Here is a 17,569-nt window from a genome sequence, read left to right as displayed (position 1 = left end):
CGACACCTTGAGGTCACCAGCTTAAGCGCAGGTTCATCTGGTTTGACCAAAGCTCACCAGCTTGGACCAAGGTCGCTGACTCAAGCAAGGGGATTACTCGGTCTGCTGAAGTCCGCGGTCAAGTCACATATGAGAATGCAATCAATGAACAACTAAGGTGTCTAAACGAAAACCTGATGATTGATGCTTCTCATCTCTCTCCGTTCCTGTCTGTCCCTATCTATCCCTCTCTCTGACTCTCTCTAAAAAAAAAAGAGAGAGTGCACAAAATACTAATAATGGTTTTCATTTCTGCCTTAGTAGTCCACAAAATAATTCTCATATTTTCATCGCTCCCCAAGTGTAAAAAGGTTGACCTCCACTGGATCTTTGAAATCTTATCTGCTACTTTTTATTTTGCATATGCCCTGCCTCCCGCATAGCATCCCTCCTTCTCAGGTCTTTGTTGAAGCCGTACCACACTCCAATTCCAGGACTACCATTTCCCTTCCCTATTAATAGTAAAAGCTTATCTGAATACCCCCTGCTAAGATTTTTCCCTAAAGGCAAGGCCCCGCCCCTCCTGACGCTTCAACGGTCAGGACCCCGACCCTCGAGATTCCTAACGGTCAGGCCCCGCCCCGCGTGCGTGCGCGGCCCCGTGGTGACGTGCAGGAGCCCGCGTAGCCAGAGGCTGAGGTGGCAGCTGCTGCGCCAACATGGAGCTGCCGCAGATGCCGGAGTTGATGGGGTTGTCGCTGTTGCTCGGGCTGCTAGCCCTGATGGCGACGGCGGCGGTAGCGCGAGGGTGGCTGCGCGCAGAGGAGGAGACGTGCAGCCGGTCTGCCGGTTAGTGGGGCTGGGGAGGGCTTGGGGCAACCCGCGGGGCCCTCGCTTCCGACCTCCTAGTGGTCCAACCTGCGGTCTGGCCCGCGGATATGCCGTAGTCTCCTGAGCCTCAGTTTCTCCTCTTGTGAAATGAGCTTCGCTTTCCGACAAGATGTGCCGGCTGGTCGCGCCCCTTCGGCAAGACTGGTCCCACACTGCCCCTTTCTCGGTGGCCAAGGCCAAGCCACTTTGCCTTTTGGAGTCTCTGCTTGTTTCGAGGGTTGCTGAGAGATTGCTTCTAAACTCCCAAGTTCGCTTCCTTGTTCCTTATTTTATGAAAATGGGCAGGGAAGTGAGGGACAAACCGACGTTCATTTGTAAGCATTCTGACTAGTTTCCTGATTTATTGTGGACCCACTAAGTCAGTAGGCTTTGAGGTCTTTTCCCTTTAGGGATTCCACTGTGGGGAATGGAGAAGAACATCTAAAAATGTAGGTCAAAAATAAATGGAATGGCTTTCGTAGAATAGGTCAGTACTACAAACAGGAAACCCAGTAGTGGGAGTGGTCAGCCCTGCTTCTGTGGTGGGGGGTGGAGGGAGGGGGTGTCTTCAAAGAGAGTGGAGAACACGTAAGATGTGGTCTTAAAGCATTGATATGTAAGAGTTTGCCAGGAGGCCAAGGAAGGAAGAACATTTCTGGCAATAGCAACATGCAGAAAGGCAAGGAGCCCTCAACAGCATTTGGTATGACTTCAGTGGGAGGGCAGCGCTGGGGTGGGGGAGTAGGGGGGGGGGGTTAGACAAGGCTTTGAGAGGTAAGCAGAGGGCAGATTGTGGTCATCTTTGTGACTGGGACTCAAAGAGTTTTTCTCCTGTAGGAATTGAGGAGTGTCGGCAGTGATCTAACACATGCCAACTTTGCACCTGGCATGATTCTCAATTAAATTAGCTATTTTAGTCAAAAGTAACTGGCACCGTTTCTGGCACAGGTTAACTCAGTGCACATTGACTGTCTCTCATCCTTCAGTTCTGAGTCCATTGCGCCTTTAATGCTTCTACTGGGTACTCTGCTTTCATTTGTGTATGTTATCCAATTCTCACAACTTTAAGGAAACCAAGTCCCGGAACAATTTGAGTAACTGACTCAAGGTTGGGGCTACCAGGTTCAGTTGTGCACATTATTCCCTATGTAGGGATGTCTGGCCGAGGATCTGCACTCCGCTGGCTATGCTGTCTACTCACTGAGCTGTGTCAGCCTATAGAAGGTGCCTTTTCTAATTTTCATTGAGGTGCTATATGGACTAACAGCAAGCAGTCTCCTCAAGATCACAATCCAAACCCACTCCTGATTCCAAAGCCTCTGTTTTTGCCTACATCGCTCACTCTTGTTGAGGACATGGGCCATATCTGATCATCTCTTGTTGCTCCTCTCAATAGCTGGCCAGTTATAGGTGGTCAGTAAATGCTTACTTAGTGAGTAATGGATGGATTACATGGCCCTTCCTTATAGGCCAAAAAGCAAATGGATTTCCACTTGACAAGTCCTTGCGATCCAAGAAGCAGAAACAGCAACAGCGTATTCGCAAGGAGAAGCCTCAGCAACACAATTTCACCCACCACCTCCTGGCTGCAGCACTGAAGGTACATGGATACCGTGCACAACACACATACAGAGACTCCGCAAGCTTTTCCTTTGTAGTGTTCTCTGCATTTTACAGACCCTTTGGTCTCTGACCAAAGTCAGTCTGGACGCTCCGTTCTATCCCTTCTCATCATATCCCATCAGCATCTTGCTATTAATCCAGGCAACAGGGCCCTGGAGTCATGGCTGCACTTTGGGGTTCCCCATCTGCCCAAGGGATTCCTGTTTACACTTCATGCAACCCTTCCCCCTAGAGCCACAGTGGGAACATATCTTGCATGGACTTTAGCAGCAATGGCAAGTACCTGGCCACCTGTGCAGATGATCGCACCGTCCGCATCTGGAGCACAAAGGACTTCCTGCAACGGGAGCATCGCAGCATGAGAGCCAATGTGGAGCTGGACCATGCCACCCTGGTGCGCTTCAGCCCTGACTGCAGGTGGGACAGGATGAAGCCTTAGGTTTGCCTGCAGAAGCCCAGGCTTATGGTCTTCTCATACTTGGGTTGGGATAGTGAGGGTGGGGACCCAGGATTTCCCTTTGGGTAGCAGAGTGAGACCATCCAGACAGATTGAGCGCTGCCTGGAGCTCCCTAAAGGGCTATGGAGGCTGTATAGCAAAGAAGCAACTTAGGAAGTACCAAAATCTGGCTTCCAGACTAGTCTTGGAAGCTATAATGATTTTCTAAACTCTAGAGAGACACTAAAGGAACAAAAGCTATTAGAGTTCTATCTTAAAAGAGTTGTAAGAGATTTTGAACCAAGGGGTAAGTTGTGAGGCTGAACTGTAGAGAATGAGGGGAGATCTTGATTTTCCTCAGAATCTAGCAGCATAGGACCTGGCACACACAGGCCTCCTTGTCCAAATGGGTGAATGACTTCCTCGCCTGCCTCCTGTCTTTAGAGCCTTCATTGTCTGGCTGGCCAATGAAGACACCCTCCGTGTCTTCAAGATGACCAAGCGAGAGGATGGGGGATATACCTTCACAGCCACACCAGAGGACTTTCCTAAAAAGCACAAAGCACCTGTTATCAACATTGGCATTGCTGATACAGGTAAGAGGCATTCAGGGGGTGGTGCTTGTCCACAGCAGGAGGGAATGGCCCTAGTTACTGTATTTTCCCATGTATAAGATGCACAGTTTTCAAAAGTTTTGGGGTCTAAAAACTGGATGCGCCTAGTAAAATGGATGTAGATTTTTTTTTACTTGCATTTCCCACTTTTTCACGCTTGTTTTTGCGCTCATTGTTGAAGACAGTGATTCATCATCAGACACAGATGAGAACAAGCTAAGGGATGGGAGTTTTGACAGTGAGGAGGAGTTGTATGAATTTTACGATGAATAAAAGTTGAGTTCAATAACTTTATGTAATACTTTTTTTTCTTTTTCAAATTTTGGGCCCCAAAATTAGGGTGCATCTTTTACATGGGGGAATATGGTACATATACTGAAGGAGTTAATGCTGCCTGTCAGTTTTATGCTCAGCCCCCAGCAGTGATAAAGGGGCTCTGACTGTGTTTCCCTGGAGTCTGGGAGCCATAGTAAATCCCCAGGGAAGGCAAGTAAGAGTCAGATTCTTTTTTTTTTTTTTTTGTATTTTTCTGAAGTTGGAAACGGGGAGGCAGTCAGACAGACTCCCGCATGCGCCCGACCGGTATCCACCCAGCACGCCCACCAGGGGGCAATGCTCTGCCCATCTGGGGCGTTGTTCTGTTGCAACCAGAGCCATTCTAGTGCCTGAGGCAGAGGCCATGGAGCCATCCTCAGTGCCCGGGCCAACTTTGCTCCAATGGAGCCTTGGCTGCGGGAGGGGAAGAGAGAGACAGAGAGGAAGGAGAGAGGGGGAGGGGTGGAGAAGCAGATGGGCGCTTCTCCTGTGTGTCCTGGCCAGGAATCGAACCCAGGACTCCTGCATGCCAGGTCGACGCTCTACCACTGAGCAAACCGGCCAGGGCCTAGAGTCAGATTCTTTAGCAAAGTCTTTTTTTTTTTTTTCATTTTTTCTGAAGCTGGAAACAGGGAGAGACAGTCAGACAGACTCCCGCATGCGCCCGATCGGGATCCACCCGGCACGCCCACCAGGGGCGACGCTCTGCCCACCAGGGGGCGATGCTCTGCCCATCCTGGGCGTCGCCATGTTGCGACCAGAGCCACTCTAGCGCCTGAGGCAGAGGCCACAGAGCCATCCCCAGCGCCCGGGCCATCTTTGCTCCAATGGAGCCTTGGCTGCGGGAGGGGAAGAGAGAGACAGAGAGGAAAGCGCGGCGGAGGGGTGGAGAAGCAAATGGGCGCTTCTCCTGTGTGCCCTGGCCGGGAATCGAACCCGGGTCCTCCGCACGCTAGGCTGACGCTCTACTGCTGAGCCAACCGGCCAGGGCAGCAAAGTCTTTATCTGTGTTGACCCTTGGCCTGGAAAGGAGCATGGATACTTTGAGCAGCAGAGGCTTTCATAAGTGTCTTCTTGGAGATTGACAGTTGGTCAGGTAATTGACCTCAGCTTATTTCATTCCCTTCATTCCTCAGGAAAGTTCATCATGACTGTCTCCAGTGACACAACTATCCTCATATGGAATCTGAAAGGTCAGGTGTTGTCTACCATTAACACCAACCAGATGAATAATACACATGCTGCTATATCCCACTGTAGCAGGTGAGGAAGGAGGGACTTTAGAATGTGGGATGGATATAGGTTGGGGTGGGGGCTAAGGACAGAGAAGTGAGCCAGCTGCAAATAGGGAAAATGCATACAATATGGTATTAGGACACCTAGATTTAAGTTCTTAGTCTCTATTTCTTCATCTATAGTTTTTAAAAGATTGAATGGTGGTACTGTGTATCTTACCGCATGGCTCTGTGGATGAATCATGTGTATAGATTCATGTATATAAAAACACTTTAAAAAGATAGTGACACTTAAAAAGAGAAAAAAAAAGATAATGATATTGAGATATAAGAGTATTGAATTTCTCAAGGAAGAGGCTTATTGGTTTGCAGAAATAAGATGCCCTTAAAATTAAGTTTTAAAGAAACCTGGGTTGTATGGTAGGTTTGTGGCGTCATGTGGCTTCACCCCGGATGTCAAAGTTTGGGAAGTCTGCTTTGGGAAAAAAGGCGATTTCCAAGAGGTTGTACGAGCCTTTGAACTAAAGGGCCACTCGGCAGCTGTCCACTTCTTTGCTTTCTCCAATGACTCCCGGAGGTGAGTGAATTCTCTGATTTCTTACCAGTGGCTCTCAGCCCCTCTTGGTAACAGGGTCTTTCTACCTATCTCTGCAGCAGCTCTGAAGTGGGTGGGGTGTCTGACCCTCAGCAGGACGTAGACATAGCAGTGGAGCTGGCTTCCTAGTTGGAGCCCTTAGTGCTGCCCCAGTGCCCTCTTCTCTGGGTGTATTGACTCGAGAGCTTTGATTTTCTATGCTACAGGATGGCCTCTGTCTCCAAAGATGGTACATGGAAACTGTGGGACACAGATGTGGAATACAAGAAGCAACAGGACCCCTACTTGCTGAGGACAGGCCGCTTTGAAGAGGCGAGCACCACCCCCTGTCGCCTGGCACTCTCCCCTGATGCCCAGGTCTTGGCCTTGGCCAGTGGCAGCAGTATTCATCTCTACAATACCCGGCGGGGTGAGAAGGAGGAGTGCTTTGAGCAGGTCCATGGGGAGTATATCAGTGACTTGTCCTTTGACATTACTGGCCGGCTTCTGGCCTCCTGTGGGGACCGGGCAGTGCGGCTGTTCCATAACACCCCGGGCTACCGGGCAGTGGTAGAAGAAATGCAGGGCCTCCTGAAGCGGGCCTCCAATGAGAGCACCCGCCAGAGGCTGCAACAGCAGCTGACCCAGGCCCAGGAGGCCCTGAAGAGCCTGCGCGCCTTAAAGAAATGACTCTGGGAGGATGCAGCAGGAAGGTCTGGCCTTCTGCTGCCAGTACTGCTGCCACTTTCCTTCCTGGGCACTCCTGAGCTGGAAACCTTTTGAAAGGGGCATCCTGATTTCTTTAATGGTGGCCCTATTTCCTTTTTTCCATTGAAGCTGTTCTTACCTACGTAGATCTCTTTCTTCTCGCTGGTTGTGACTCCTGGCCTTATGGGACCTCCCAGGATAAGGACCAAGATGTTTTTCCCTGGGCCTAAGGGGTGGAATCTGTCCTCACTGGATACTGAGGAGAGTGGTAAGTAGAAGAGACAGGGAACATGGCCTTTGACTTTGTGGCAACACGCCCTGGTACCCAAAGAAGTTTGTAATTGTGGAGGCAAAATCTAAAGAATGCCTGAGTATTGACCAGCAGTGTTGTAGGGGTGGGAGATTGGGCTGTGTTGCAAATACAGAACTGTGATATGGGTCAGGGAAAGGCTAATCTTAATCTAGGCAAAGCAGCTAACACCAAACAGTAAGGGATTTCATTCTGTGCCTCAGTTTTCTTACTTGTAAAATGGAGAATAATCATCTTTTGACCTACTTACAAGGACATGGGGATATGAGAGTATAAAGTCCTTAGATTTAGAAGAAAATAGAAAAGAGTATATAATATATGTTATCTATTCTCCAATACCAATATTAACTACTGGATAAAAGTGGGTCTCTACTGTAATTTGAAACTAAATTGGAAAGGAAGAAACACACCCATTAGGAAGATGAAGTTTTTGGGATCATACATTTCATGTCTGGTTCTGCTTTAAATTGTGTGGAGAAATCATAGAATCCCAAAATGGAGTCTTCTCTTTCAGGAGGTTATATCCTATTGGAGGGGATCCCTTTTCAGTTCATTCAACGTTTGAGTGCCTACTCTCTCTGCCCAGCACACTGGAGATAAGTACGAATATCTCTGCCATCAAAGATAGCTGGTGGGAAAGTGGATACTTGCCTATTAAATGCTTAATTTTAAATGCTTTTTGTTAGTTTATTCATAGCTATAAAAGGCTGTGGTAAAAGTCAAGGTAAGAGAAAGGATTGAACCACAACAAAGGCAATAGAGATGAAGTTGAAATTGAAGGGATAGATTTGATAAAAGATTAGGTATTTAGAAGTTTGAATTTTCGGATTTGATGACTACTTGAATGCAGAAAATAAAATAAAGGAATGACGAATCTAGAAGACTTGAGTGTAGGAAAAATTTATTCATCCAAATCAGATTCTTATTTCTTCGTAAATTGGGACCTCCCTTACTCACCTCCAATTCACATGAATGTTTGAACAAGCCACAGCTTTAGAATTATTCTTAATTATTCTCTTTCATTGCTCCCTCTGCCCCACTACTACTGCTTCTGTCCACTCCACCAAAAAGTTATGTTTGTTATACTCCAGATTATATTATATCCTATATCTGCTACTTCTCTCCATCTTTTCTGTTACCATCCTGGCCCTACCCATTGTCACCTACTGGATAGTATAGCTTACTCATTGGTCTCCCTTCTTTTCTTGCATAATTAAATCACTTTTCCACATTTGCAGTGATCTTTTGAAAATGTAAACGAGATCACATTGTTCCTCAGTTAAAACCTGAGGCTTCTCATCTCACTTGGAATAAAATCCAAAATTCTGCCTGACCAGGCGGTGGCGCAGTGGATAGAGCATCGAACTGGGATGCAGAGGACCCAGGTTCGAGACCCGGAGGTCGCCAGCTTGAGCGCAGGCTCATCTGGTTTGAGCAAAGCTCACCAGCTTGGACCCAAGGTCGCTGGCTCGAGCAAGGGGTTACTTGGTCTGCTGAAGGCCCGTGGTCAAGGCACGTATGAGAAAGCAATCAATGAACAACTAAGTTGTTGCAATGAAAAACTGATGATTGATGCTTCTCATATCTCTCTGTTCCTGTCTGTCTGTCCCTACCTATCCCTCTCTCTGACTCTCTCTGTCTCTGTAAAAAAAAAAAAAATCCAAAATTCTCACCATGGCCCACAAGGTCATCTATAATCTGGCTTCTTCCTTCTTGTGTGTTATTTTTACCACTCTCCCAACCACCCCAACCCTGCTGTATCCTAACCAAGCCACTTATTTCCAGCCTCAAGGGAGACTTGTGCCTATGTTGTTCCCTCTACTTGGATTTTTCTTTTCTGTTGGCTGACTTGTCATACTTGTCATAATTCAGGTCTCAGTTTCAATTATACTTCAGAGAGACATTCCCTAACCAGCCAATCTGAAGTAGCCCTTTCCACCAATCATATCACATCGATCATATTAAGGTATTTTATTTACTTTGTATTTCTTAGTGCTACCAGAGATTACCTTGTTTGGATATTTGTTTGCTTCAGGGGTTTCAGTTTAAGTGCTTATGGTTATCAAGTGGGCAACGTAAACGTACGAATTGGATGTTTCTGGCTATAGACAGTAGGAAATGGTAGGGACTGAATTGATCTCTAGAGGGCATGTGTCCTGGATAAGGGGCAGTGGTGGCTGCTACTTGTTATTCAGGAATCCAGCAGAAGTTGCCTGTTTCAGAGAAGCTAGAAGTTGATAATTTATTATAAAAAAAAAATTTGGCCCTGGCCGGTTGGCACAGTGGTAGAGTGTCGGCCTGGCGTGCAGGAGTCCTGGGTTCGATTCCCGGCCAGGGCACACAGAGAGGCGCCCATCTGCTTCTCCACCCCTCCCCCTCTCCTTCCTCTCTGTCTCTCTCTTCCCCTCCCACAGCCAAGGCTCCATTGGAGCAAAGTTGGCCCAGGAGCTGAGGATGGCTCTATGGCCTCTGCCTCAGGCACTAGAATGGCTCTGGATGCAGCAGAGCGACGCCCCAAAGGGGCAGAGCATCGCCCCCTGGTGGGCATGCCGAGTGGATCCCGGTTGGACGCATGCAGGAGTCTGTCTGACTGCTTCCCCGTTTCCAGCTTCGGAAAAATGCAAAAAAAAAAAAAAAAAAAAATTTTAAGCACTGTATGGACCAAATAAAACACTAATGTAGGCCAAATGCAGCCCAACAATCTCTTATTGGCAGCTTCTGGATTGTTCATTAACCCACTAGAATGTGAGTTCCACAAAGGCAGAATCCTTGTTTGTCTGATTTGCTTTGTATCCTAAGCACAGTACCTGAGACAGAATGAGCCCTCAATAAATGAACTCAAACCAGGGCAGTTGACAGAAATTTCAGTTCCCTCTGTGAATTTCCTCCCACTCCTGGTTTACACTGTTATTTTATGTTCCTAATAACAGATTTCTGATTAATAATGCTATATACATGGGCCCTGGTGGATATTAGCTTTTTGATTGTCAGAGGAGAATGAGACTAAAATGTTTCTTTGCCTATCTGCTTGGCTCTGGCCTTACTCTCACTGTATATCCAGGAGAGGAGGTGACCATAGAAGGTTGAGTTACTGAAGTTGGAAGTCTTTGGTTCCAGTTTCAGCTGGATCACTTACTGATTTAAGACCTTGCACAGGTAGATTATTTGACCTCCTTTCATCATCTGTAAAATGGGAGTAAATCCTGTCCTGTGTTTCTAATGAGCTGAGTGAAAACACTACAGAAAAAGTGATTACAGAGACTTCCTGAGGACAGAACGCTCCTCTCACTAAAAATGAGCCTATTTCTATAGTAAGCATGGAGAAGGTATCTGCACGTTAACATAGAGCAGAGGCTACTCTGTTATCTTGATCAAAAATCCTCGTTTGTGAAGGCAGCATTAATATTTGAATATTACTATTTCACCTTCTATGGTTTTGAAATTTTTCAAAATAAAAATTTGAGGCCTGACCAGGTGGTGGCGTAGTGGATGGAGGACCCAAGTTTGAAACCCCAAGGTTGTTGGCTTGAGCATGGGCTCACCAGCTTGTGCGGGAGTCCCCAGCTTGAGTGTATGATCATAGACATGACCTCATGGTTGCTGCCTTGAGCGAGGGGTCGCTGGCTTGGCTGGAGCCCCCCAGTCAAGGCACATGTTAAAAGCAATCATGAACAACTAAAGTGCTGCAACTGCAAGTTGGTGCTTTTCACATCTCTCCCTTCCTGTCTATCTCAACTTCTGTCTCTCTTGCTAAAAAAATAAAATTAAAAAGTTAGGCAAATATTAAAAATGGTGGTATATAGCCTATTTTTATCAGTTATCAAAAATAAAATATTTAAACCACTAAAGTGTATGTTTAAATGCTTATTGATAGTCTTGGTAAGTTTTCATTAAGGTAATTACCGGTATATTCATATTTAAATGATTGTTTTATAATCAGAAATTATAGGAGGTAAGTTGGAAGTACATACTATTGTAATTCGATAAATTATCAGTGATGGTAGGTTACTTCATAAAGCACTAGATAGACCCAACACTGTCCCAAGTTGGGCCCATATTAAGGAACTTAATAATTTGAGGATTGCCTGACCAGGTGGTGGCACAGTGGATAGAGTGTCGGACTGGGATGTGGAGGACCCAAGTTCGAGACCCTGAGGTCACCAGCTTGAGCGCAGGCTCATCTGGTTGGAACATAGCTCACCAGCTTGGACCCAAGGTCGCTGGCTCGAGCAAGGGGTTACTCGGTCTGCTGAAGGCCCGTGGTCAAGGCACATATGAGAAAGCAATCAATGAACAACTAAGGTGCTGCAAGGAAAAACTGATGATTGAAGCTTCTCATCTCTTCATTCCTGTCTGTCCCTATCTATCCCTCTCTCTGACTCTCTCTGCTTCTGTAAAAAAAAAGAAAATATAAAAAATAATAATTTGAGAATTCATGTACTCTACAAAATTCCAAAAATATGGATCTTTCTGGTGAGCATGGCTTGGTTTCAACCCCAGCTCTTCAGGATAAGGCCAATGGATGGACACCGGTTGGCACTACAGAAGCAGCCGCAGCAACTGAAAGCATGGTTCATACACACAAAATTGTGAATGTCTTCTGAGAGTGTGACTGAATTTTCTTTATTTCAGCTACAACTGTCAGAACTCAGGGCAGTTGGAAAATGAGTGTGGTTTCTACTTGCTTTCTATTCTGTATACAAGACCAATTTGAGCCCATTTGTATTTTTGTGATCACATTATTAATACTGCCTAACATCAAGTGCTAAGTATTTAATCCCTACCAACTTGCTATTGTTTTTGCCTCAGCCATTCTCCCAGTAACCACATGTTTTTATTTGGGGAACTACCATTCCTCTGACTCTTGATCCATGTGATTTATTATATGGGACAGACCCAGATGCTCCATAGTGGATATATAAGCATCAGCAGATCCCTGGACTATGCCAGAATTTTAGAAAAGTGAAAATTTCTTTTCTGTTGGGATTGCCTAGTGAGTAGGATATAAGCTTGTTATGTGTAGTCCTGCCTGAGAATGAAGCTAATATGGGAAAGATGTAGAGACCACATGCTGAGGATACTGTTTGGACTGGCAGATCCAGACACACCTAAGGTTCTCTCCACCAGACTTGTCAGTTATAAAAGCCAATAAATTCCTGTTTATGACTAAATCAATTTGAGTCGGGATACTTGTAACTGAAAAAGCTTTAACATTAGTATTACATTGTCCAAGGCGCATAACCAATAAATGACATGCCCAGTTTTAATTTAAACCTGTCTGGATACTCTTGTTTCTCTTCATATCGTATAAATCTTTCGCCTTTTAAACCTGTCTGGTACCAAGGTATATACCTTTATCAGTCCTGTTCCCAGAGGCAAGAAGAATACAAATGGGGCCCATATGCCATGTCTTAAGTTATCAAACTGAGCTCAAATATACTCGATCCTATCTTGATAGGTACAACATCCTGGAAGGCCAAGTTTGAATTTAGAATTCTCAAGTCTGCCACAATGTGATGTCATAGCAGGCCATCCCATAGTCAAGAGCTGTTTCTCTTTCTTCCTACCTGGTTCTTTCCCACATTGCAAGGGATAATCCAGCCTACACCTCCAAGTGCCATCATATCCCTGAGAACCACTACCCCTTGAGCCTTATGGTGTGCACCATGGCAGCACTGTCTTCGGAGAAGTAAATCCAAGGGAAAGGTTCAGACAGGCCCTGGAAGCAGGTTTGGGTCTGTTTGGGCAGGAATTCCAAGGCCTTAGGACTGTGGTCTGGTGGGTGAAGTACTTACACAAGCTCTGAGTAGTCACATTTCTCTGGTCCTTCAGGGTCTGTGCCTCGTGGAGAAGGGCATGGCAGGAAGAGGGCCAAGACTTGGTCCTTCCAAAAGGAGTCCTCTCATGTCTAACACAATCTCTGTGTTAACCACACTTCACTTTTTCTCCCTGCAGTTTCTTTCTCCCTCTTCCTCTTCCTCTTCCTCTTCCTCCCTTCCCTCCCCTCCCCTCCCCTCCCCTGCCTTCCCCTCCCCCTCCCTCCCTCCCTCCTCTCTTCCTCTGTTTTTACTCTTTTTTTCTTCCTTAATGGTACCTTTCTGTCACAGCTAAAACATTCAATAATGGCAAACATTTGTATGGTACTCAGACACCGTTCTCAGTGCTATTGCGATAACTTATTTCACCCTCCCAGCAGTTCTATGAGAATAGATACTATTATAACTTCTGTGTTACCATGGGGAATCTACAGAATTGCCAGGTCACTTAGGAGGTGCATGGCTGAGTTGGGATTCAAACCCATGAGTCAGAGAGCTCAGATTTATAACAGTTCTCAAGCTGCGGCAGATAGAATCACCTGGGACCTGGGCATAACTACAAAGGTCCTGTCCTGCTTTAACAAGTCTCTTTATTAGCCCTCAGGTGATTCTGGTTCCAAACCAGAGTTTGGGAACCGTTGCAACTGTGCTCTTCTGCCTTGATTTTGAGTGTTATCCAGATGCTGTTGCCCAGCCTGAGAATATGTTTCTATCCCTACAGGTGAGTGTTTCTTTGCTTGTTCCCAGTGGAGAAGAAACTGCAGGGGAGCCATCCAGGGACCCTCCAGGGGACTGTCTCACTCCTTGCTTGACACCAGAAATTCCCCAGCTCTTGTCCTTGGTCACATGGCCATCACCTCAGCTCTCTCAGGAGTCTGGAAACTGCCTTTCCCTCACTACCTCAGACTAACTTACTGGCTTCTCAGTGCTTCCATAGACCATATATTCCTCTATCTCTACCCCACACTGTATTGTATTTTCATTTATCTGTTCCTTCATTGTCGGGAGGGCACCACATTGTAATGTCATTTATTTGTGCCAGTTGAATTAAAGAACTTACAGCCCTGGCTGGATAGTTCAGTTGGTTAGAGAATTGTCCCAAAACACAGAGATTGCTGGTTCAATCCCCAGTCAGGGCACATACAGGAACAGATTGATGTTTCTGTCTCCCTTCCTCTCTAAAATCAATAAAATAAACATTTAAAAAAAGGAACTTCCACCTTTCTAGAAACTTCCACAGTTGCCTCAGGCCTTGCAATCACTGAGTGCCTCTTTGGGGGCTCTCCTGGACACCTCCCTTCTCAAGGGCTCATTTCCAACACCTAACTGGGAAGGTAGTACAGCCTTTAACCAGGGCGTGAGTTCAGGCATGTCCTTAAAACTCCCAAAACCTAAGTCTGCTTTAAGATGAGGGTCAGTCCCTGAGCTGATAGCTTAGTTGATTAGAGCAGGGGTCCCCAAACTACGGCCTGTGGGCCGCATGCAGCCCCCTGAGGCCATTTATCCGGCCCTCACCGCACTTCCGGAAGGGGCACCTCTTTCGTTGATGGTCAGTGAGAGGAGCACAGGATGCTCCTGGAGTGCTGTATGTGGCGACGTCACAAAGCACGGCTTCACTCATTTACAGTACTACTTCCGGTAACGGGGGACACATGCATCATGGCTCCGGAAGCGCGTCATATCACTTGTTACGGCTAGCAGTGACAAATATGGAACCAGACATTGACCATCTCATTAGCCAAAAGCAGGCCCATAGTTCCCATTGAAATACTGGTCAGTTTGTTGATTTAAATTTACTTGTTCTTTATTTTAAATATTGTATTTGTTCCCATTTTGTTTTTTTACTTTAAAATAAGATATGTGCAGTGTGCATAGGGATTTGTTCATAGTTTTTTTTATAGTCTGGCCCTCCAACCATCTGAGGGACAGTGAACTGGCCCCCTGTGTAAAACATTTGGGGACCCCTGGGTTAGAGCATTGTCCTGAAGCGCAGAGGTTACCGATTCAATCCCTGGTCAGTGCACACACAGGAACAGATCAGTGTTCCTGTGTGGGTCTCTCTCTTTTCTTTCCTCTCTCTCTAAAATCAAAATAAATATAAAAAAAGGAAAAAGATGAGGGTCAGGAGCAGACTTGGCTTGTAGACCTTTTTTTTTTTTTTAATTTCAGCCAAAGGAGAAGGGAGAGAAACAAAGAGACAGGACCATGGAGTCACTCCTGTATGTGCCCTGACCAGGAGTTGAACCGGCAACCTCTGCACTTCAGGATGATGCTCTAACCAATTGAGCTATTTGGCAGAGCTGTAGGCTTTTAAATTACACAATACATAGAGAGATTAAGATGTCATTCTTGCCTGATCTGTGGTAGCACAGTGGATAAAGCGTGGACCTGGAATGCTGAGGTTACTGGTTCAAAACCCTGGGCTTGCCCAGTCAAGCCACATATGAGAGGCAACTACTATGAGTTGATGCTTCTTGCTCCTCCTCTTCTTTCTCTCTATCCTCTCTCTCTAAAGAAAAAAAAAAAGTCATTCTCATCCTAACAGTGGGCAGTCACATCCCCAGGACCCTTCTGTTCCTCTTCACCCTCATTATGACTACTTTCCCAGGGGCAGTACAGTCTTCTCACTGCCTGCACCCAGCCTCGGGAGCTTCCTTCATTTGCTGATCTTTCAGTGATACTGAAGCCCTGGATAGTGTCTTGTGTATGGAGATTTTTTTCATTTTTATTTTTCAATTACAGTTTACTTTTAATATTATTTTGTATTAGTATCGGATATACGCTTGGTGGTTAGATAGTCATATACAGAGGGTCCACGGGTTACGATAGTCTCAACATACGACGTTTCGAGTTTATGATGCTCACTCCAATAAAAACTTTAAAAAAATGAGACATGAGTGCTTCGGCATAAGCCATTAGCATTGTACTTAGGGACAATATGGGCGAACTAGTTTGGTTGTGTGCAGTGGAAGAATACGCAGTAACGCGGCTATGAGTGAGGGAGTTGGCATCCCCCATTATGCTTACCTACACCATTTTGGACTGTTAAAAGTGCAAGTGTTCCGTTTGTGTTGCTTTGTTTGGCAACTTTTGACCCTTATCATGGCTCCTAAACAAAAGTCACAGTTTTCAGATGGTAGTGTTTCGAAAAAGAGGAAAGCCATCACAATGGAAGTGAAATTATACATTGTAGAGATCAGAGAAAGGAGAATCAGTGACAAACATCAGCCACATGCTAGGCCTTAGCCACTCTACTGTAGCAAGAATTACCAAGGGTAAAGACCATATCCTAGAGCATGTAAAGGGATAAGCCCCTATGAAATCGACTGTGATTATTAAACAGCAAAGTGGCATGATTTAGATGGAGGCTGAGGCTGTTACAGAACTACTAGCATCCCATGTAGAGGAGCTATCTGCTGAGGACCTCCTTCAGCTGGAGAAGCAGCTGATTGAAGAGGAAGAGATAGAAACCCCAGAACCCAAGAGATTTACTACCAAGGGTTTAGCAGAAGGCTTTTCTATGGTAGGGGATGGGTTGGCAAAATTTCAGGCTGAGGACCCCAGCGATGACAAATTCAGTAAGGTTTACAGAGCTGTTATGGATGCCTTGCAATGCTCTAGGCAGATTTTGGAAGAGAAGTCATCAACCTTTTAGACTAACCTGAACAATTCTTTAAGAATGTATAGAGGCCTGCAACAGATCCTGTACCCTCCACATAAGCTGCTTCTCAAAATGAAATACCTGTAGTACGAGTAGAATCATCTTCAGCGTCTCCTGCATGATCCTTAGGCAATCCTGATTCACCTGACCCAGTATCTCCAGCACCTTTTGCAGGTTCTCCTGCCTCTCCAGCTCCCTCCTCCCCATAGGTCACTCTCTCCTACTTTGCAATGCCCCTTCCAGTATGCAAGCCAACCACTGGAATAAAGGTAAGAAATTTTTTTTACACTCATTTTTTTCTGTTACTGCAGTACAGTGTACAGTATATTTATGTCCTTTGCCTTTTTCTGTGGCTTAGTTGTGTTTTTATGTTCTATATTATGATTTTACAACTGTGTTAGGGTAGGTAAATGACTTAGTCTTAGGCTATGATGTGTTTCAACTTACACCAAAATTTGGGTTACATCACTGTCGTAGTAATGGAACTGTGTCATAACCTGAAGACCCCTGTACTTTACAAAGTTTTCTCCTTGATATTTCCATGACCCACCTGGTCATACATAGTTATCTCAATGTTGACTATATACCTTGTGCTATACTTTACATCCCCATGACTATTTTGTAACTACCAGTTTGCACTTATTAATCCTTTTACCTCTTTCACCTAGTCTCACTGGACATGTATTCATAATTATAGCTACTCCATCCAGGCAAATCATGTTTCAGGGACTTATATCTTTTTTATTTTTTAAGTGAGGGAAGGGAGATAGTGAGACGGACTCCCACATGCTCCCTGACTGGGGTCCACCTGATAACCCCATCTGGGGCCAATGCTTGAGTATCAAGATTTTATTTGTTTCTGTTTTTGTTTTTTATTCAGTGAGAGGAGGGGAGGCAGAGATAAACTCTGGCCTCTGCCAAGACGGGGATCCACCTGGCAAGCCCACAGGGGGGCGATGCTCTGCCCCTCTGGGGTCCTTGCTCCCTTGCAACCAGAGCCACTTTAGTGTGTCTGAGGCAGAGGCCAAGGAGCCATCCTCAGCGCCCAGCATCAACTCGCTCTAATCCAGCCTTGTCTGCAGGAGGGGAGGAGGGAGAGAGAGAGACATAGAGAGAGAGAAGCGAGATGGGGAAGGGTGGAAAAGCAGGTGGGCGCTTCTGTGTGCCCTGACTAGGAATTGAACCAAAGACATCCACATGCGGGGCCAATGCTCTACCACTAAGCTAACCAGCCAGGGCTAAAATTTATTTTAGAGAGGAAGAAGGAGCGAGAGACACAGAGACAGAAACATCGATCTGTTTCTGTATGTACCCTGACTGGGTATTGAACCTGCAACCTTTGTGTATCACACCAAATGAGCTATCCAGCCAGAGCAAAACTGTAAACTCTTTGAAAGCAAAAACCCAGAATTTGTCCACAACACTTA

General features: G+C 45.8%; 1 protein-coding gene across 5 annotated transcripts; it reads left to right on the top strand.

Moving 5' to 3' along the window:
• Positions 1–642: 642 nt before the first annotated feature.
• Positions 643–13,664, top strand: TBL2 (transducin beta like 2). 5 transcript variants are annotated; one of them, XM_066382380.1, is made up of 9 exons: positions 644–828; positions 2,319–2,449; positions 2,705–2,889; positions 3,354–3,505; positions 4,975–5,101; positions 5,498–5,650; positions 5,875–6,077; positions 6,485–6,623; positions 13,203–13,289. In XM_066382380.1, the coding sequence occupies exons 1-8, from the start codon at positions 699–701 to the stop codon at positions 6,583–6,585; spliced, it is 1,182 nt and encodes a 393-aa protein (XP_066238477.1). In that variant the 5' UTR covers positions 644–698; the 3' UTR covers positions 6,586–6,623; positions 13,203–13,289. The 5 variants fall into 5 exon arrangements, with proteins under 5 accessions (XP_066238473.1, XP_066238477.1, XP_066238476.1 ...); XM_066382379.1 differs by lacking the exon at positions 13,203–13,289 and adding an exon at positions 7,180–11,938; XM_066382376.1 differs by lacking the exon at positions 6,485–6,623 and having other exon boundaries at positions 643–828; positions 13,203–13,664.
• The last annotated feature ends 3,905 nt before the right edge of the window (positions 13,665–17,569 follow it).

The sequence above is a fragment of the Saccopteryx leptura genome, chromosome 4 (genome assembly GCF_036850995.1).
Source record: "Saccopteryx leptura isolate mSacLep1 chromosome 4, mSacLep1_pri_phased_curated, whole genome shotgun sequence".
Taxonomy (NCBI): domain Eukaryota; kingdom Metazoa; phylum Chordata; class Mammalia; order Chiroptera; family Emballonuridae; genus Saccopteryx; species Saccopteryx leptura.
Note: the sequence above shows the minus strand (reverse complement) of the source record. Positions and strands in the feature narration are given on the sequence as shown.

Coding starts and splice junctions, on each gene's coding strand:
- TBL2 (XM_066382376.1), top strand. CDS start 699: ATGGAGCTGCCGCAGATGCCGGAGTTGATGGGGTTGTCGCTGTTGCTC. Junction 3,506..4,974: donor CATTGGCATTGCTGATACAG/GTAAGAGGCATT, acceptor TTCATTCCTCAG/GAAAGTTCATCATGACTGTC. Junction 6,078..13,202: donor TCTCTACAATACCCGGCGGG/GTGAGAAGGAGG, acceptor CTATCCCTACAG/GTGAGTGTTTCTTTGCTTGT.